The 22,550-nt window shown below is 35.5% G+C and overlaps 2 protein-coding genes across 2 annotated transcripts; both read right to left on the bottom strand.

Annotated features, from left to right (window-relative positions):
* Positions 1-1,425: 1,425 nt before the first annotated feature.
* On the bottom strand, positions 1,426-4,066 carry LOC127138148 (uncharacterized). The gene is made up of 8 exons (XM_051064548.1): positions 3,798-4,066; positions 3,573-3,722; positions 3,110-3,286; positions 2,476-2,567; positions 2,328-2,392; positions 2,114-2,216; positions 1,817-1,927; positions 1,426-1,750 (listed from the first exon to the last, which is right to left on the bottom strand). Exons 1-8 carry the CDS (start codon positions 3,931-3,933, stop codon positions 1,619-1,621), a joined length of 966 nt encoding a protein of 321 aa, XP_050920505.1. The 5' UTR covers positions 3,934-4,066; the 3' UTR covers positions 1,426-1,618.
* A 14,051-nt stretch (positions 4,067-18,117) lies between these two features.
* Positions 18,118-21,598, bottom strand: LOC127108244 (uncharacterized). Its single transcript, XM_051045688.1, has 4 exons — positions 21,589-21,598; positions 20,882-21,070; positions 20,306-20,523; positions 18,118-18,261 (listed from the first exon to the last, which is right to left on the bottom strand). Exons 1-4 carry the CDS (start codon positions 21,596-21,598, stop codon positions 18,118-18,120), a joined length of 561 nt encoding a protein of 186 aa, XP_050901645.1.
* Positions 21,599-22,550: the final 952 nt, after the last annotated feature.

Consider the following 22,550-nt stretch of genomic DNA (forward strand, 5'->3'; position numbering starts at 1 on the left):
TAAATAGTCACCAATCTTTTGGTTGTCCTTCTCATAGTCTAACACTTCACTCGCATTCATGATATACAAATATTCTAAGATGTCGATGATCTCTGTCTCGCTTAACTTGTTATGGTTAAAACCATTTACCGGGACAATATATTTGCCCAACACAAAGGAAATCGGTATTTGTCGGTCTCTTCAAATGTAATCATTGAACGCTCTTTTATCCCGTAACCACATAAATCGATCCTTCCAATTCTTGTAATTGGAAAATATGGAGTAAGTATATCCCTCTTGGCGATTACACTTCTAGAGACCCAACCACCCTTATCAACGTCTTTAGTGACATAGGAAGAGAAAAAAACTACCTATAGTAGGCGTTATCTCCAGACTTCTACACATAATACCAAACCCCCTTAAACTCATTAATGAAGGCCTAACTTTTTGGATGAAGTTGTAAACTCATTAATGAAGGCCTAACTTTTTGGATGAAGTTGGGAAAGGGCGACGTTATAGTTCGCAAGACCTTGGATTCAAACACAATAAAAGGGATCTCAACCCTCATGTCATAATTGACACCCATATACATATAGAAAAATTCTCCCCTGGTCCCTACGACAAGGTGAGATTGGCCTTCTCTCCCTCGTTGTCCGACTCTAATAAGAAACTCTAATAAGAAGTTACTGTCCCTAGTAATCGATATGTATAGATTCTTAGGAAACATGACCATAGTTGTCGTGTTAGTGAAGACGAAGCTAATGTTGTCATGCCCGCCACTGAAGCGGGTGGTGCTTATTGTCACCATTGTAGGCCCCTCATGTCTTGGAAAAGAAGAGGACAAAAGAAGATCACTATCACTACTTTCATCGGAATCTGAGCTACTAGAACTACTACATAGCTCCCCAACGTTCCTAGTTCTACAAAGTTCTAACCATCCCCCCATCAAGCTGCCTTGAGTTCGCTACTTAGTGTTTCCAAATCCTACATATTTCCTATGTGTTTTAGGTTCTATCAAATCACCATTCTTATCACACTCTAATGATTACCATCTCTTAGTAGCGTAAAAAGAAAGATTAACAAGGGAAACAAAGGACGCAGAACTCAGTGCCTATGATTTGATGATTTGCTTTAGGAAGTGTTGAAGATGAACTTGAATAAAAAAAACACATCCTGAGCCTGACTGAAGTATTGGATGGATTGATTCAGACATAATAGGATGATTCATCCCAGTCGTTCCTTTAATGAGTCATACCCGAGAGACATGTAACCGGTTTTTTAGGCGTAAGAACTGGTCTCCTCATTGGCTTCTCCACCAGAGCTCGTGTCTATAAATACTCAACTAGACATTTGAGTAAACTATTCTGTTTTCTACATATCAGAACTATATAAATCCTCTTGCATACCTTATTACAAGCATAGTAGATCTATAGTACCCACCGCAAGTACACTTAAAAAGACTTTTTATTGTTTGCATGAATCCTTATTGTCATGTTATTAACTGGATACTAGACACAATAGATGCATTATAATTTACAACTACTCAAAGCAATGTTCATCAATCATGTAAATGTAATCACTTTATTTCATCATAGCCACTGATACTCATGTTTGATGATGTTTGTGTAATTGTAGCCTTTTAAGCAGCTGCTTCTGATGCAGAAGAGAATTTTTTATTGATGTAAACAGGATCTCCCAATTTAAGCACGTTTCCATCCCCTTTAGCAGAAGAATTCTTCCAGTTCCACACTATAAGTTGACCAAAGTAGACCTGCACAAGCATTTCACACTTGACATCAATGAAACCAAAGAAACATTTGATGACTGATTGTCTCACCTTGTTTTTGTTATTTTCATTTGGTCTCAAGACATGGCCAGACCTAACTTTCATGAGAGTTTTTGTTGGTTCAGTGCCAAATATTGCTGTCTCTTGATTAACCGTTGGTACCTGACCATAATATTAGCATCATCAATAATGAAATTTCTATGCATAACTAGATTATGTAATAAAAACAAAAACACGGATTACCATATGTAATTTATTATCATTGATATAGTTTCCTTAGTTTTCTATGTTCTTAAGGATCTTGTTAGCTATATGATAGGTAGGAAACTATAGATTAGAACTTTGTACCTTACAACGGGCACACAGCTTGACACCCTGAAATGAAAACCTGCTTATCTTGATCTCTCTCCACAAGTCTTCAGCATTTGGTTCACAACCTTCAACAAGGATACTGCATCATTTTCCATCAAAATCTTGATTATATAATCTAAACTAGTAACCTATTGTATGAAATAATATAAATATTACAACAGGTGACGACAAGAGATGAACAGATCGATACTTTGGTCTGAAACGATTCATAGGTATCGGTTCCTCTAGAAGCTTGTTTAGTGCATCCAAGGATTCCTGAAAGCAATAAATGTAAATTAAAAAGTAAAGACTTAAACAAGTAAATTTCAACTTTGTTTCTCAACTGCAACTGGCCTGACCTGAGATAAGAGTAAGAATGGATAACCATCACTGAAGAAGGTCTGCTGCTGTCCCTCAACATAATCAGGGTCTACATTCCTAACTTCTGAAGCTGCAATTGAAAACATTAATCAAGAGTTATCATGGTTATTTATGTCATGCACATTGCGACTGCGGTTCATGTAAGTTAAATTGAGTTTTGTTCACACTACATTAAACAACATTTACTATAAAAGCAAAAAATTAATCCTAGTAATAATCATGTTTTCTCAAAACCATTATAGTCTATGTTAAAAGTTTTATATTAGATAAGATAATGACTTGAACATATCTCTATAAGTGGAGACATTCTAACTTTACAAATCACTTTCGTAAGATTGAGTTCGACACCCAACTCAAAATTCTAATATGGTACCAGAACATATCCAATATATGTCAGACTACTTTCTATACCAGATTTCTGTTATGTCTTAAAACGAATATTTATAAATAAAAGTAGTCTTCACACAAGCCAATTATGTAGAGTTGAGATAGATCTGCCCAACCCAAAATTCTAAGATCGTTCTTTACCGATCATTAACACGTCAAAGTAACAAATACTTCTAAACATTATTATGGTTGGTTTCTTATTATATAAGGTTTGAAAGACGTTACCAGTATTGAAGCGGACCAGTTTACTAGGTTTTTCTAAATAATCCGAGAACCACTGCGATGCTTCGGCTCCCTCATCCCATGCAGAGCCGTTCCATTCCCAGACGGTAATATCATCTACTACTTCATACTGTTTGTTCAAGCAAACTTTGAGAGGTTTCATTCCAGGTGCTTTCAACACTGTAAAATGAAAAAAGAGACACTATTTATTAACTAAACAAAGAAGAAGAAAAAAGAAAATCATGATAATGGAGAATATGCAAATCAAAAGGCCATCCATGTTTCAACTACTGCAATGTGTGTCGCAACAACTGCGACAATCGCAAATTGCAACACCCGTAACCGCAATTGTGCCTGCGACCATTATTTATTTAAGTAAAAACAAGAAACATAGGTGTTAATAAATAAAATATATAAACACAGAATATGATATATTATGGTGGAGCATAAGAAAAATGAAGTATACCCATAAAGGAATGAATGGTAGGTTCCCAATGTTCAAGAAAAGCTTCATGTGGAAGTTCAACCTCAACCAAAGCAAGCTTTGGTTCAACTCTTTGCGTGCATGCCCTCCCTTTTGAATTCACAACCACCCACTGGCGATCCCATCGAAATCCTAACAAGTAAAATATTGAATAAAAAAGTTTCAAATAAATTAAAATAGAAAATCATAAGAAGGAATATATGGTACCAAAAGGAGTGAGAGGAGCATGAGGAAGAGAAATTCCACGGCATGATTTAATTGGATAGGTGAAAATGCCAGTAATTTTCACTTCAGGTGATGCTAATTCTGTTGCAAAAGATGGTGTAACTGTTGCAGCGCCCATTGTTGTTTCTTGTTCTCTCTTTCTCTTTGTTGCTTTGTTTATAAATAGACTCAGTTCAATGCAAAAATGCAATGAACTGAACCAAAACTTTGAACTTTACACTAAGAGCCACTAAGAGCCACGTCACACTTTACAACAATCTAACCACACTTTCTTTAATAAATTACTAACCTCTTGCTAAATATTTTTGGATCCTGAAATGATTTTGAACATCCATTTGTCTATAAATTATAATAAAATTAAAAATAAAAAAAAATAAAAAAATAATACTAAATTTAAGTTAAAATAATTTAGAGGTGACAATTGGATGTATTAAAGACAAAATTTATCTCATACATCTATTAAAAATCTATCAAATTCATTCACTATAATAAAAGTTAAGTTAATGAAGTAAGTACATTTATATGTATGGATTAATACAATCTCACCAACACATTTTAATAATTTAATGGATTTTTTTCATTATATTTTTCAAAAAATTTAATTAAAATATGAAATTTTTTCAAAAAAAAAAATGAAAAAAAAATATCAAAACAATTAAAAATGAAAAAAAAAATTAAAATACAAAAGTAGATTTTTTTAAAAACACAAAAAAACGATTTTTTTATAAAAAATATTATTTCTTTTTGAAAAAATATCAAAAGTCAATTTTTTACGAAAACAAAACTTTTTTTTTCAAAAATACAAAAAATTATGTTTTCCTGAAGAATCCAAAAGAATCCCCCCCCCCCCCCCCCCCCCCCCAAATTTTCTGAAAACTAAAAAAATGATTTTTTTTTAAAAAAGTGATATTTTCAAAAATAAAATAATCAATTATTTTCAAAAATAAAAAAAAAAGTAATTTAAATTTTTTTTGGATGGATGAATATTCATCACTAAAAATATGATAATGAACGAATTTGATGGATTTTATTCTTAATGGATGGATTAATATGAATATTTTTTTTAAAAAAAATTAATGAATTATTAATGGACTAATGGATTATTTTAATTAATCTATTAACGATCTAATCCATCTATTTTTTCACACCTATAAAACATTAATATTCATAGAAGATAAAATGTAAATAATATTATAAATAATATATTAAAAATAAAAACTATTGTCGTATTAATTTTTAAAAAATAAAACAATTATTTTATAAGTTAAGACAAAAATTTAAAATATCTATTCAATATTTTTTTAATAAACTTAATTAATTTTTTTACATATTTGAAAAAAATAGTCGATAACTTTCTATTATTTAATATTTGGATTAATAGTTTTATCTTTTTCTATTTTATATAATTTTTACAATATAAAAAAATAAATTTATTAAAGTTTTATTGACTCACTATATAATTGGATCAATTATTTTATTTTTTCCATTTCATATAATTTTCACAGTATAAAAGAATAATTACTTATTAAAATTTTATTCATATATTCTCGTTTATATAATTTCTACCGTATAAAAGATAAAATTTATTAAAATTTTATTACTCGATATATATTTGGATCAATAATTTTATTTTTTTCCATTTCATATAATTTTCAGAATATCAACGAGCATAAAGGTTAGGGAAAAACATGGGTTATAAAATGTGTAAGCAGCAATGGTTGCAAAAATGTTATAGGGCAGAAAAAGGTTCCAAGAATGTATGGTTGGCTCAATATTGGAAAAGTCAAACCATATATTTACTGTCATTATGTAGTAAAAGAAAAAGAAAAAGAATATTTGTATTAAGAAAACAGAATATTTTTATAAAATAGGTTGGTTTACCACAAAATTAGTTATCCACTAACTTGATATGCTAGTGAATTTGGTTTACATAGTTGAAAAGTAGAGATTCACAGCAAACAAAATGCATAGAAAAAGTATATGTACCTTATATTAATTTTAGTTGACAAATTGTCAAATACTACATGCACATTATATATAGGAAAGCACATTAGAGCTCGTTTCAGCTACAGAAAGTCCTACACATAACAAATATGTGAGACAATTATGGATACTTTGACTGTCAGGATATTACATGATTTATACAGTAAAAATATAAATTTGACTGTCAGGATATTACATGATTTATACAGTAAAAGTATAAATTTGAAAATAGAGTGAACATGAAGAATTTTCTTTTAAAAATAATCACTATTTTAAAAAAAAAATCCAAAATAATCAATATTTCAAAAAAAAAAATCTTAAATAACCATCTTTCAAAACAGATGCGTCAGATGAACTAGCGCATCCATTTTGAAACAAGAGGATGCGCCAACACCACTGACGCATGCTTTTGAAGCATTGTATGGTGGCGCCCAGGGTGTTGGCGCATGCATGTGCTTGCGCCCATGCTTCTGGCGCCTACATGTGTTGACATGTGTGGCATCTAGCCCTTTAGCACATGCATTTTCATACTTCTTCTATAAATACATCGTCCTTCAACCATATTTTTCACACAAAGTTTACCCTACAACCACATTTTCTTTAATTCAACTTCAATCACCTTCAAGTTTTTGAGTTCTAACCATGTATTTTCACATTCACAAGAGAAATGACAATTTAATCTTTTCCGTCGCCGCATCTCCGATAAATATTCGACTTTGGAATATAGATACGTTCGAAAGTCTTAATCAGACGTTGGACCGTTGGTTAGAAGGGTGTCATACCCCAAAAATTTGCCCTCCTTTTCGCTTTTACATCCGAGTATAACTTGATATCTATCTAACCTCATTCATACTCATTCATGTGCATTCATTCATTCATGATCAACATCTACTGATAGTTATCATGGATTCAGGGTTTGTGGTTGATAAACTTAGGGTCGGATTGAAGTTTATGGCATTGCACATCATATGGATTGAAATCCTGATTCATGGCTTTGCTATTCAGGGATCCTGCGTATGAACTGTCGAATGGTCGAGATTCACCTGGTTTAATTCATGGCATTGACATAAGTTGTTGGTTCAGGGTGTTATGGTTCGTATTCGTTTGTCCATGAGAAAATATGCGTTTTTGCTTATGTTGACTTTTTGGTCAACCATCAACCTCTAAACCCTTAATATGATTCATAATCATTCCATCGATTTCGAATTAATTCTAGAAGTTTTGACTTGATTTTTAAAGTTCAAATTCAATTTTTGAGATTCAAATCGACTTTGGAGAATTAGTTCAATTTCATAACCATTTCATCATTTTCTTTAACCGATTAATTTTAGAAATAACATTGTTTTTAAGTACAAATTAATCATGACTTTTTTTATCATTAGAATTTCTTGATTTTATTAACCATTTAAGTGTAACCATAGCCATAGTCCAATAGTAATTTGTGAATCCACTTGGTTATCCAAAAATCCATTTCTAACTTTCATATCCATCATTATCCATTACCCTTTTGTTAAATCCAAATCCATTTTTGTCAAAACTATTTCAAAAATCAAGAAGAACTTGTAATCTTTATGTGCTTTCTAGTTTATGACACAATTGTACACACACGACTTTCTCTTGGGCTACCTGACAATGAGGCCTTTTATTTCCTGCACTCCCTTGTACTTTACATATACCCTCATCCCCTTTCCGATGTATGCTTTCACTCGCTTTGTCTTTTATTGCTTGATAGCATTCCCTTAGGCATTAGGAGCGATCACCATTTTATCATCGATAATCAAACCCTTGATCCAACGTCAAACGGTCTTTTCATAAATCAAAATCAATAAGCAAACCCTTGATCCAACATCAAGCGGCATTTCCAAATCAAACTCAAAAACACAATAAATACGAATAGTATTGTGCGTCACGAGCCTTAAGCGATAAAAAATGGATGAGACTGGAGCTTTCCTACACTCATTCTGAATGCTTCGAACACAAGACATTTGGCTTGGTAGTTCGAGGTATTCACCTTTATCCATAGTCTTTAGTGCAACCCGAAGTCAATAACACTTTCCCAAAACTTAAAAATAATTCAACGCATTCAAACCTTTTGTTTGAGACTTAGGGCGACACAATCGAAAAACCCTTCTTCAAGGCAATAAATCAACCAACCAAACAAACTTTTTAAACCCACGAACTACGAGGCTCTGATTTCTCACTTCAACAAGTGGGCATACGTAGACACAATGACCCAATCCTTGGCGAGCACACTAATTTAAAATCTACCTCCACTCCGCAAACCTTTGGCAAGCAAACATTCGATAAACAACATCCACATAAGCGCAAACATCCTAGATGGTTTTCCATGGAGTATCATGGATGTGAGGGGTGTTAATACATTCCCCTTACATAACCGACTTCCAAACCTGTTTGTGGTTGCGATGACCATTATTTAGGGTTTTCTATATATTTTCCCTTTCCTTTGGAATAAATAAAAACCATGACGACTCTGTATTTTTCGTGTAGCCACAGCTGGCGACTCTGCTGGGGAAACCTCCCTAAGAAAGTCAAGCCTAATTTAGGTTGCTTCCTCGCATGTGTGTATGTTCATCCTTTTGATTGCTTGTTTTATTTATTACCTTTCGCTTTAAATTTTATAATCTAACAAGTGTCTCCATGGTTCTATGGTGTCGATGGATGGCACTCCGATTGCAAGAAACCTTGTGAGAAAGACTCTTTACCCGAGTCTAGAGTAAAACTTGAGATAGGAGAGGTTGAGTAGTATAGGCCACCGAGAAGCTTTTCTCATAAAGGTCGATACGAGAACCTCGCTTATAGTGGATTCTTTTGGAGATGTTGACGACCGTCAAGCTTTTGACGTAAGCGATCAATGTTTTCATTAGGATACATGACTCTAAGGACCTTTGTAGAACATTGAACCTTCAGCCTATTAAGATTGATGGTCGCGTAGTACGGGTCCCCGAGAAGCTTTTCTCGCGAGGGTCGGTACGAAGATCTCACTCAAAGTAGATTTTCTTGATGGAGTTGTCGACCGACAAGCTTTTGCTGTAAGCGGCACAGTCAAGGAGGTCAATGACTTTGAGGCCCTTGCCTAGAACCTGGTGTCGATGGTCACGTAGTGCGGGTCTCTGAGAAGCTTTTCTCATATGGGCCGGTACGAAGATCTCACCCAGAAGAGACCCATTTGAGGGAGTTGACGATCGACAAGCTTTTGCCGTAAGCGCCAAACAGCCAAATGAATCGATGACTCTGGGGTTCCTATCTAAAACCCTAGATCGTACCTAGTGAGATCCCTGAGGCGGAAAGTAAACAATGTTATCCTCCATCTGTACCTCAGACTTTTGAATCCATGTGCCTTAATGTTATTCATCCATTCATTCATTCACTCATACATCAAACGAAAAAATCGCATGCATCCACGCATCATTTTGCATGTCATTTTCCAAACCATAACAAAAGAAGCTCATACATCCTTTGTCCATAATCCACAGTTGATTTCTCGACACTCGTATTGGACTTGAAAGATCATGGAGAAAAACTTGTTTGCATCAAAGCTGGATGTTAATGTGATGGAGAACCAATTGGACCAACTTGTGGAAGCGATGACAGCCTTGGCAAGGAGAGATGATAACATGCAACATACTATAGTCACCGAGAATGCCATTCCACCTCAAGTGAACAATCTTTCTCAAACTCAGCCGGTGTAGATCCCTGTTGAGGACCAGATTATACAAGAGCATCCCATTGTCCGAGATAGAAACTCCTCTTGCGATGCTATTGAGTATCATAGTTTCACATTCTCTGCGCAAAGTTCCCAAGGGGTAGTCCCAGTGACGAAAAATAAGGATCCACGAGATGTGGAGATTCCTGAAAGATTTCAGGTGTTAAAAGAGAAGCTTAAAGCCATAGAAGGGCATGATACTTTCGGTCTGAATGCTTCAGACACGTGTTTAGTACCTGGCCTGATAATGCCTCCAAAGTTCGAGACACTGAATTTCGAAAAGTACAAAGGGGATAATTGTCTATAGCAACATTTGGTGATGTTTTGCATAAAAATGACTTCCTATGCTCACAATGATAAGCTAATGATTCACTGTTTCAGGACAGTTTGAGTGGAGTATCATTGAGTTGGTACATGCAGCTAGAAAGGTGTCACATCCAATCATGGTTAGACCTGGCTAACACCTTTTTGAAGCAATACAGATACAATTTGAACATGGCTCCCAGTCGTATGCAGTTGCAAGGTTTATCTTAAGAGAGTAATGAATCCTTTAGAGGATATGCCCAAAGATGTAGAGAATTAGCTGCTCAAGTTCAACCATCACTTTTGGAGAAAGAATTGGTTAACTTATTCATGGATACCTTGCAAGGTCCATACTACGAAAGGATGATAGGTAGTACTTCACCTGATTTTTCACACTTGGTGTCAGCTGGAATACGCATCGAGAGCATGCTCAAAAGTGGAAAGATCTGAGACGTCTCGAACATCCAGGCGAGTGAGAGTGAATCCCTTGTCAGTTCCCAAGAACAGGAGGAGATGGAAATTAATGCAATCTGCGAAGCTCCACCAGGTCCATACAAGACGCCATTCCCTCCACAGGGTCAATCCCCTCATGAAAACCGAGGATCTCCTTGGAATCAATGACAAGCTCCGCTTCAGCAGCGTCAACACACTCGACAAAGGCCGAGAAAGCCAGTAAGGCATTTTGATTTACTTCCAATGTCGTACAGCGAAGTACTATCGTATTTGATCAAAGGTGGATTGATAGTGCCGAAGGAACTACGTCTAGTGATTCCTCCATACACACCAGGCTTCGACGTCAATGCCCGATGTGAATTCCATGCCAGGGTACATGGGCATTCGACTGAAGACTGTAAAGTGCTTAAAATCCAGGTACAAAAGTTGCTTGACTCCAATATGTTCTCATTTGCGTCGCGAGGTCTTTGAATCAACAACAATCCTTCACCTAGGCATGAGGGTTCATCAGTGCATGATACTCCTCATATTGGTCTTGACGAGCAACTATGAATAATGTTAGCCTAACAACAAAGCGAAAGAGGAAAGCCCGGTTCCCTAACACTGACAATCCTTAGATCACATCATTACTTTGCATTTGTAGTTTCTTTGCTGTTAAGTGCTACTTGCTTTTAAACATTGTTGTTTATAAATGGCAGTGTTAATAAAATGAGCATGCATGTTTTGAACGAATCCATTCGTATTCACTTATATCTTCTCATTTATTTGCAAAAATCACAAAAATACATCTCCATTTATTTTATCAAACTGTTGTTTTAGCAAATATTGGAGGGAGGATGATGAAAACGAGATACCCATAATTGCTGACGGTATGCTTTCGGATAAAACCTTGTTGATGATGTACATGCATTGTTTCAAATCCCCAAACAATGGAGAGATAAGGAGTTAATTCCTAGTTAACCACTTCGAACCTAGAAGTAGGTGTTTATTTAGGATCTGAAAACCCTTATGCTTAACCCGGGGCATGATAGTGTTAAGTTGATTCGGCTATGCATTCGGATTATAAGACAAAATATCCCGTCTAGGGATCAACCATATAATGCTATTTGCACACGTCCCGAAGTGTCGAATCCAAAAGCTATGATGATAGTTCTTCAACAACCAATGACTTGGCAGTCACTACCCTTCAGAAAACTTGGAAAAAAGAAAGCAAAAGTAAAAACCCGCTAAGTCAGACCCCCAAAGGGGTGACTTAGGAAAAAATTAGGGTATTCCCGGTGGACCAAAAGGTTTGAAAGAAAGGTCCAGGAAAAAATTAGGGAAAAACAAAAATAAAGAAATCAAAAGAGGTCGGTAAATCCTCAATCAAGGCAAAGCAAAATAAGGTGACCATCATATCATGAATCCAAAGGTCACCGACATCCGTGGAAAATAAGGTGACTGCCATTTCAAGCGAACCTTGAATCATCATCTTAATTCTTACATCGTCAAACTCTCTTGGAAGATTAATGCGTATGCTAAATTAGCTGAACGTAGGACTGGAAAACATCACAAAGAAGGATGGGTTAAAATCAAATTTGATCCTTATATCCTTTGTTTCAATAACCGTGAACCGAACCACATTATAACCCTCAAAAGACCTAATTAAAGCAGGGTTTATTCTGAAAAGTATACGGCGGCAAGGTTACGTAAACCGACTCCTAGATATTTGCTAATCTTTTGTGTTGATATCATGTTTTCAATGTATCTTTCACATTAGCCATATCGACATTACGTTTGGACTAATGGTCCACTTGTCACTTGTCACTACAATCATCTCAAATAAATGATTCTTTTCAAAAACTTGCATGAATGTCACATTAAAATTACCATTGTTAAATGAACAATTTTAACTGCAAGTCAGTGCTTGACATCAAGGAGATTCCAAAGATCAGTCAGAGAGGAGCTTGAACATTAGTCAAGATCGAGGCTATCCCGAATCAAGACTGTTTCGTAACCCTATGGATCATGGGCATGGCATCCAGTGACTGTGTTGACCTAAGAGTTGGATAGTCTGAAGCAAATCTCCAAGCATCAGTTGATCAAGGGAACATGTCATCAATACTCAGTTAATCAGGGGCAACTCCCTCAAAGGCTCAGGCAAGAGCAGACCACTGCAAATTCATACACTGGGGAAAATCATCTCAGACCATGTCATGGTATAATCCCCACCAAGGTTTCCTTTCGAGGAAGATTCCTTTGAATACCCTACAAACTGGGGCAGAGTAAGAGCATGATCATTATGCATTGATTATGTCGCTACGCTCATGCAATCATTTGCAAGCTTGTCATGATATATCAGGCAAAGAAGTGGAAGTTCTCTTGGGAACAAAGATACAGGTTCAACTGAGGATCAAACTTAGGGCACCAAGAACATCCACATCTATCCTCCGATGATAGCATCTTCAAATATGGAGTTTCGGGAAGTCGAATCCTTTCCCAAACCACAAGTTCAATCCCTATTGGCAACCACAAAAAAAAACCAATGCCCACTTCATCATCATAAATTCAAATCCGATCAGTATTGGTACCCAAAAGATCTCCCCTTCAGAAAAGGAAGACCAATCCAAATAAAAAAACTAATCACCAGCTCACATTTCCAAATGCATTGCATACAACATACATGCATGACTTCCCTGCCGAGGTAGGAAGTTCCATATCAAAAAAAAAAAGTTCTCTCACCGAGACGAAAAGATTGCATCAAATTAACATGCATCATAGGCATACCAAACATTCCTTTTTCGACAGTCGGTGTTAACTATTTGATGATGACATTCCTTTTTCGGCAGGCGTCATTAGCTCTTTGATGACGATATTCCTTTTTTGACAAGCGTCATTAACTCTTTGATGACTACATTCCTTTTTCGATAGTCCATCATTAACTCTTTGATGACGATAATCCTTTCCCATCAACTCTTTAATGACGACAATTCTTCCCCATCAACCCTTTGATGATGATATTATTACCTAAGCGCTATTTTCCATCAACTCTTTGATGACGAAAATCCTTTCCCATCAACTCTTTGATGACGATAATTGTTGTCCCATCAACTCCTTGATGATGATAGTCCCTTCATCAACCCTTTGATGACGCCTTCAACTCTTTGATGACAATATTCCTTTTTCGCCAACCCTTGTCTCATCAACTCTTCGATGATGGCATTCCTTTTTCTCCAACCCTGGTCTCATCAACTCTTTGCTGACGATATTCCTTTTCCATCGACCCCTTAACGATGATAATTATTGTCCCATCAACCCTTTTTATGACGACCTTCCTTTTTAGTTAACCCTTTGACGAGGAAAATTGTTATTTCATAAACCTTTGAAGACAGATCCCCAAAAAAGGCCTTACTAAAAAACCCAATCACGCTTGGTGTACCCAAATACATCAAGACCATTGCATAAACTGCATCAACATTTTGCATAAACAATCATGAATTACATCACATCACATCATAAAGTGCATAACACATTCCATCGAGGTGGAGCATTACGCCATGCAAGATAAACATGCATAACTGCATAATAGTCTTTCTCGAAAGCATAAAAGGATCCTCCGTTGAGACATTCTTCCTCCCTAGTGAGAATGTTATCATGAAAATCTAGAGTGGTATTCCCCGCAGATGTTCCCGAAATATCTCTCCTTTGTATTGCCTTTTGCAAGTACCTTTTTAAATCTTTCGCTAGTCACTTACCTTTTTGTAAGTCCCCTTCGGCCTTGTGCCAGCTCTCCTTGCCTTTCGCCTGAAGAAGATGATTGAGATAACTTACCTTTCGTGAGTTTATTTCGTTTCTTTGTACACGAAATCACGTCTCCCCCTCGATGCCTTTCGCACGAGTAGGGTACCTTTGTCAAATCTTTGTTTCCCGTTTGTTTAAACACTTGATATAGGTTTGGTGAGTCCTGGGGTCTGGGTAGCCATTATTTGAGAACTTCATCCCCACCGTTGTGCCTGAGGGACGATATGAGGTTTTCGTGCCTATTTGTAAAGTTCCCCACCTATCAGAGTGTGCTAAAGCCCAGATTCGTCTGACAAATCCCCTTGAGTCTAGGTTTTACCTAGCAGGTCTTGTCCCACTCTTTGTTTTGATTTGTGCAAATATTTGTGACCTTTTGTCCATTACTTACCTTTCGTAAGTATCCCTTGTCGTTTGCATGGGAGGTCTTCCCCTTCTAGCTTATCTTTTATGAGTCCCCTTTGTGCCTTTGGCATAAAGATTCTTATCCCCAACTGCTTACCTTTTGTAAGTCTCCCCATCCTTTTGCTCGAGCCTTTCTATTCTAAACCTACTTACCTTTGGTAAGTGACATTTGCCTTTTGCATGGAGATCTTCTCTTGCAAAGAAGTCGTTACTATATTTTGTATGGGAAGATTATCCTTTCCAGTTTCCTTCTTAACCCTCAGTTAAGAAGTTTCTCATTACCTTTCATATGAGAAACCCCTTCCAACTTTCTTCTTAACCCTCTGTTGAGAAGTTTCTCATTACCTTTTGTATGGGAAATCATATTCATCTTCATGCGCCTTCTTAACCCTCAGTTAAGAAGTTTCTCATTACCTTTCGTATGAGAAATCCTTTCCACATTTCTTCTTAAACCTTTTGTTAAGAAGCTCTCACTACCTTTGTGTGAGAATCCCCAGCAGACCTCGTGTCTAAGAATTCTCGTTACCTTTTGTACAAGAATCTCATCCCCGTTTCTTCTTAACCTTTTTTAAGGAGTTCTCACTGCCTTCCGTATGAGAAATTCGACCATCTTTCTTCTTGACCTTTTTTTTGGAAGACCCCTTCTCTTGTGCAAAGGAGTTATTGCTACCTGTTATGCGAGAGAATCATATTTCCCCCAACGAGTTTGTCCCTCATTCCCATTTTCTTCTTAACCTTTTGTTAAGGAGTTCTCATCATCTTTTGTGTGAGACGTCTGTTCACCTTTTCTCAACTGTGTCTAAAGATTCCGTTTCTCTTGCTAAGGAGCCGTTGTTGTCTGTTGCAAGAGAAGGTCACTTCTCAGTTGAGTTGTTTGCCTTTAGGAAGATATCTCTTTGCCTTTTGCAAGGGACCTCATTCCAATTCTTTTTACTCAGGTACTTGCTTTTTGCAAACACTTGTTTCTTTCTACCTTTGCGAAATCCCGCGGGAATACCTCGATTACCAATCTCAAGCCAAAATTCGTTAGTGGAGGCAAAACAAGACAAAGAATAAAAAAATAGAGAAAGACACAAAAATGAGATCAGCATACATAACATACTGCATATAGCATGCGTGACTTCATAAAGCATCTCTTTGAATAACTTTCCATAAACACCCTTAACCCTACATCTCATTCATTTCATTCATTCCCTGCGGGAAAATTTCTTGATTATTTTAGTATTTAATCCTCTCCTACCATGAATGTGTGAAGCAGTTGCTATTCATACCTTCAGGTCCGAGAAGATTAAATAGGGACAGGTAGGGGTGTTCAAAACCAAACCAACCCAATAGAAAACCGCAAACCAAACCAAACCAAACCGAAACCGCAAAAAACCGCATTTGGTTCGAATTCGTTTGGGTCATTTTTTAATAAAACCGTACGGTTTGGTTTGGTTTGCGGTTTGTATTTTGCAAACCGAACTAAATCAAACCAAACCGCATTATGTTACAACCCAAAGTTCACTTATCCCACATCCAACCCAAACCTCAAACCTAGCATGCCTTAACCTTACAATTACAAACGATTTCTCTTAATCACACTTAGGGTTTCAATTTCAACCTTCTTAAATCTCTCATAGTAGTATCACACATTCTTCTCATCTTCTTTTCCATGTAGGTCTCGCCTATTCTACTCTAATAAGTCCTCTATTATGTTCTTTCTTTTTTATCTTTTATGTTACTATTTTATCTTCCAATTACATTTTTATTGCACTTTTCTTCTCAATCTCGCATCTCTTATGTTCTTTTTTTCATCTTCTCTAATCTCTCATCTCATATGTTTTTTTTTATGTTTTATTATAATGTATTTGATATTATTTTATGCTACTATTTATATTTGTTTTTTATTCCACTTTTGTCTAATCTGGTTTTTTTTGTATATTGAATGAAACGTTTTTGTCTAAATATGATGAATTTTGATGTTATTTAGTAATATATGAATGACTAAACACAAAGTTATGTCGTTATTTATAGGAGTATATATGGCTCAATAAAAATATTATAAAAAACTGAACCAACCCAAACCGCATTGATTTGGTTTGGTTTGGTTTGATTTTATTTCTAAAAGTCAACCGAACCAAACTGAACCGCATGTTTTTTTCTCTTGCGGTTCGGATGATTTTTATCGCAAAAACCGCCCAAACCGCACTGCGAACACCCATAGGGGCAGGTGTCATACCCCAAACATTTGTCCTCCTTTTCACTTGTTCATCTGACTATAACTTGATATCCATCTAACCTCATTCATACTCATTCATGTACATTAATTCATTCATGATCAACATCTACTGACAGGTATCATGGATTCAGGGTTTGTGGTTGATAAAATCAGGGCCGGATCGAAGTTTATGGCATTGCACATCATATGGATTGAAATCCTGATTCATGACTTTTCTATTCAGGGATCCTGCGTATGAACCGTCGATTGATCGAGCTTCACCTGATTTAATTCATGGCATTGACATAAGTTGTTGGTTCGGGATGTTATGGTCCGTATGCGTTTGTCCATGAGAAAATATGCGTTTTTGCTTGTGTTGACTTTTTGGTCAACCAGTTGACCAAAGTCAACCATCAACCTCTAAACCCTTAATCTGATCCATAATCATTCCATCGATTTCGAATTAATTCTAGAAGTTTTGACTTGATTTTTAAAGTTCAAATTCAATTTTTGAGATTCAAATCGACTTTGGAGAATTAGTTTGATTTCATAATCATTTCATCATTTTCTTTAACCGATTAATTTTAGAAATAACATTGTTTTTAAGTACTAATTAATCATGACTTTTTTTATCATTAGAATTTCTTGATCTTATTAACCATTTAAGTGTAACCATAGCCATAGTCCAATAGTAATTTGTGAATCCACTTGGTTATCCAAAAATCCATTACTAACTTTCATATCCATCATTATCCATTACCCTTTTGTTAAATCCAAGGAGTATTAAGTCACATATAATGTCATTAAATAACCCAGGTTTTAGAAATATAGGGTCATTTTCCATCCAATTTGGGTAGTCATAACACCTAAGAAAATGTTCAATTATGAAGCATGCATCAATGAAAATGATTTTTAAGAAATCATTGCTGTTAAAGCTTAAAAGCCCTGCATAACAACTTCGGATTCTCTCCTCCCACTCTTGAAATTTGAAAACTAAATCACCCAGAGATAACTTTGATATATTTAGAAGTCCTTTGAGATATTTGAGTTTGAATTGTTCCATTTGGTGCAAAATGTTGTCACTACTTGAACCATGTGGACTGTGAAAAGGACCAATGGAAATGATTTGAGGTGTATAAGCTTGTGGATTAGTTTGGCGAATTCTCTGTGGTACTTTGTAGATGCATTGTTCATCGATTCTTTCTGGTGCAACCACTCCTTTAAGCATTTCAATCAACTCATTCTCCAGTTCACTCACGTAACCATTTGGTTTTGCCTCCATTTTCCTAAAATTAACCTATAACTTGTTTTTATCAACTATCTTGAACAGTTAATGAAAATAAATTAAAAACAGCTTATAAACCAATGTTTAATTTTTAAATTAGTTTAACATTTAATTAAATAAATATTTCTTATATATTATCTCTTGTTAGCTATAGAAAAGGAAGGAAAGAAAACTATGGAGTAGAACTTTGTACAGCTTGACACACTGAAATGAAAACCTCCTTATCTTGATATCTCTCCTCAACAAGTCTACGGTTGACAACCTTCAACAAGGATACTGCATCATTTTCCATCAAATCTCGATTATATAATCTAACCTGACCAAAAGACATAAACAAATATACTTGGTCTCAAACATTTCATAGGTATCGATTCCTCTAGAAGCTTGTTTAGTGCATCTAACTTTTCCTTTACAAGTTTGTTTAGTGCATCTAACTTTTCCTTTAGAAGTTAGATTATGTATTAAAAATGGAATATAATTTTTAGTATTAAAATGTAAAATATCTTGAGAAGAATTGTATTGTTACTATTGGTTGGTCAACAAGATAGTTCCACTTTACGTGGAAATCATGGCCAGATTATGTGTTGCAATTCTGAATATACAGCTTTCGTTTGTTTTCGTATTTGCATGTCGTCGTACAAAACAGCACTTTCCTTTAAATTATTGTGTTACGAATTGAAATCCCCCTAGGTTAAAAATTAATAGTAATGGATACATTGTGATAGCAACATAAGCTCTTGTGTATTACAAACTCTTCACTACAGAATATTCTTAATTCGAAACATAAAAACATATCTCATTATATTACAAGTTATACTTGTTTAATTAATAATTAAAACATAAAATAAATTTTAAAATTTCAAATGACGATCATGTATAATGTCTTTAACTGCATTGACTCCTGCAAATTTAATCAAGAAAACAATATTTAATTGCAAAATCTATCAACAATGAAAATGACTTGGCTAATGACTAACAACAATAACTATGTACATATTCCATTAAACTTACTGTTTTAACATTATTGAATCTTTAACTTAGACTTAGATGTCAGCCTGAAATTTAAAAAAAATGTATGATTAACCATTAAAACTCAAATTATGTGAAGAATTCAACTAATATGTTAATTTACCATATGAACATTGAAGTCTTTGTTGTCGCCATTGAACCAACTTCCAATATGTCGCTGAACCCACGTTCTTCTATACCATATCCACCACTCAATAATGTTTGTGAATTTCGCCTGAGTTGACACGACTTCTAGTTATGCTCATTAATCCCACATATTTCACATGTTTGTGTTTTCCTTGTTGTTTTGCCTTCCCCAACTTCTGATGTAGATGCAACCATACCACCTTTTCTTTTAACATGTGGGGATTACTTAAACTACCTTCAAATGATAATATACCAATGTCGGTCGTCTCAACAAGTTCACCCCTTCCAACTTCTTCCAAAACTTTGGTATGTTTCTCGACCGTATCTAACATTATGTGAAAATATTAAGGATTACCGCTCTCAAGAGAGGCATTAACCATCCCCTCACATCGCTCAACAAATGTTACATATGTCGTTACAAATGTTAGATCATGCTGACTTTAGCAGTTTGCATTGCATGCGTTTACCTCTTCTTTCACACGTTTCGTCCATCTCGACAATATTAACGTCTCAGGGATATTTACAATGTTCATATATATATATATATATATATATATATATATATATATATATATATATATATATATATATATATATATATATATATATATATATATATATATATATATATATATATATATATATATATATAAACGCAGTCATCAAATGTTCACATGCAATTCCCCAGTGTTTTGAATCTTTAAGAACAACCAAATTGCAATATGTCTTCACAAAATGTATCAACCCACTCCATCTCTTTTCTTGGATACTTAGTAACAACTTAGGGAAAAATGGATCCATTTTTCGTTCCCTTTTCAACCTTGCAGCGACAAGCCCTGTCCAACACTGGTCTAAACATCTTAAAATTTGACCTTGTCTAAACATGTGTTGCCAAACCTTCCAAACACTTATGTTGAGTTTGCAAGACAGACTCCCCATGTGATTATACAAGATGCCTCCCAATAAATGAATTGAATCACTTTTATTAGGAATCCGTTAGAAATCAATTAGTAATAATTGATATTCAATTAGTCATATGTGTAATTAGATAATTATTACTGTGTATAACCATATTTGCATATAAATATACAACATATGTGATAATATTCAACACACAAAAACACAATCACAACATGGTATCGGAGTTGGTTGACTCACTGTCTTCCACAAAAAAAAATATTTTCTCTTCCTCTTTTTTCGATCACAATCGGTATTTCCGCCACTAATGCCTCTGGTCCCGACGATTTTCCGACGAGATACCTATATTGTTGGAATCGCCTCCTCCATATTGTCTCGTCCCCAAAATCGTGCCATCGCCCGCCTTCCCACGCGCCGCTCCTTCTGTCGCACATGGATTTAACGTGCCACTGCTCTAGCAACGCTTCCATATCTCTAAATTCATCTTCTTCACTAATCCTCGCCACTACATATTATTTCTTGCTTCTTCAAGTTACTAGATTCCCCTACACAAATGAGAAACAACATGTAGTTGATTTTCTTGCCCAATCTGAATCTGTATAGACTTCAATGCCCCTGTTTGAATTCCTCTTGAAATGTTGGCCTCGGTCTAGTGTTCCCTTGAGGTATTGGAGGATTCTATTCACCATTTTCATGTTAGACTTAGTTGGATTTGACATGTGGAGACTTACCAAGCTTACAGCGAACCCAATGTCGGGCCTAATGCGATTTAGGTAAATTAGTTTTCCAACTAGACTTTGATATATATCTTCGTCAGCCGATGGACTTTCATCTTCCTTTTATTTGTTCTACGGGTGTATTACCTGCCTTGCACCTAAGCATTCCAGTTTCTTGAAGTAAGTCAATGGTGTATTTCCTCAGTGAAACATAGATACCATTCTTTGCTCGAGCAACTTCCATCTCTAAAAAAAACTTAAGTTGTTCCAAGTCCTTAAGTTCAAATTCCTTTGCCAAAAGTCTTTTTAAATGATCAATTTGATCACAATCATTTCCTGTAATAACGATATCATCAACATAAACAATGAACAAAACTACATTTCCTTCGATGGAGTATTTAACAAATATAATGTGATCTTATTGGCATTGGTTGAACTCGTCTTTCTTCACAACTCGAGTTAATCCATCAAACCACACCCTTGGAGACTGCTTGAGGTCATAAAGGGATTTTCGGAGCCTGCACACCATATTTGAGGTGATGGATGATTCAAGTCCTAGAGGAATCTGCATATAAACTTCCTCTGCTAGGTCACTATTTAGGAAGACATTCTTGATGTCTAGTTGATGGAGTGACCAATCTAAATTTGCAGTCAAATAAAGTATAACTCTGACTGAATTTAGTTTGGCCACTGGTGCAAAATTCTCTTCATAGTCTACTCCATATGATTGAGTAAATCCCTTTGCTACAAGTCAAGCTTTGTATTGATTTATACTTCCATCTACATTATACTTCATGGAGAAGATCTATTTGCATTCTACTGGCTTCTTCCTTGTCGGTAGGCTTGTGATATACCAAGTTCCATTCTTAACTAAGGCTTGAACCTCTTCAGTTACGGTTGTTGCCCATTTAGAATTTTGGAGTGCCTCATGAATGTTGCTTGGAATATGTGTATTGTTAAATGTTGTTACAAAAGTCTTGTAACTCTGTTACAACTTTCCATAAGATACAAATCTTTCAATGGGATGTTTAGTAAAAGATCTTACATTTTTTTCTCTCTAGGAAGTATCATCAACATTCATAGAGTTAGTAGCAATATTACCCAAGGGAACTTCATTTTCAAGAGCCTAGTTGGACTCATGGTTCTGCATCGGAGTTGTGTTTGACTCTACTTCCTTCCTTCTCCTTTCATAGGTCTTCCTCTTCCAAATAACCTCTTGTGCTTTTCGTCTTTGGTTCTGTTGAGATATAGTTAAAATATTAATCATCTCCGGTTCAATTTCGATGGTCCTTTCAACTAGGTCGGGTATTGGTTCGGCTAGTTGAGTATTAATGGTTTGGTTTGGTAATGTTTGTGTAGATTCGGGTTGAGTATTTGGGGTCTGGTCTGGTACCAGTTTGGCTAGTTGAGTATCAATGGTTTGGTTTGGTAACATTTGTGCAGGTTCGGGTTGAGGATTTGGGGTATGGTCTGATATTGTTTGTGCATGTTCGATTGCTAAAGGTTGAGTATTTGAGGTCTGGTCTGGTAAATTTTTTGCAGGTTCGGTTTCCTCAAGTGTCAAAATTTGATAATCTAAACTTTTTAGATGGATATATGCGCGGTTGCTCCCACTGAATGCCAACTTTGGTGTAACAAGGTTGATTTTCAAAGAAAGTGATATCCATAATATGGCAAAAAAAAGTTAGTTTGGAGAGAGTAACATCTATATCCTTTTTGGTGAGGACAGTAGTCAAGAAAGATGCATTGATGGATTTCGGGTCTAGCTTACTATGGTGAGGATTGAGATTATGGACAAAAACTAAACATCCTAATA

This window comes from Lathyrus oleraceus, chromosome 1 (genome assembly GCF_024323335.1).
Source record: "Lathyrus oleraceus cultivar Zhongwan6 chromosome 1, CAAS_Psat_ZW6_1.0, whole genome shotgun sequence".
NCBI lineage: Eukaryota > Viridiplantae > Streptophyta > Magnoliopsida > Fabales > Fabaceae > Lathyrus > Lathyrus oleraceus.

Excerpts from the sequence above, each read along its gene's own strand:
- LOC127108244 (XM_051045688.1), bottom strand. Across the intron at positions 20,524-20,881 it reads AATGCTTAGGTGCAAGGCAG|TGGCGAGGATTAGTGAAGAA; the intron begins GTAATACACCCG and ends AATAATATGTAG. Across the intron at positions 18,262-20,305 it reads TAGTGGCGGAAATACCGATT|GTTAGATTATATAATCGAGA; the intron begins GTGATCGAAAAA and ends TCTTTTGGTCAG.
- LOC127138148 (XM_051064548.1), bottom strand. The coding sequence starts at position 3,933 with ATGGGCGCTGCAACAGTTACACCATCTTTTGCAACAGAATTAGCATCA. Across the intron at positions 3,723-3,797 it reads TGCTCCTCTCACTCCTTTTG|GATTTCGATGGGATCGCCAG; the intron begins GTACCATATATT and ends TTTACTTGTTAG. Across the intron at positions 2,393-2,475 it reads CATTCTTACTCTTATCTCAG|GAATCCTTGGATGCACTAAA; the intron begins GTCAGGCCAGTT and ends TATTGCTTTCAG.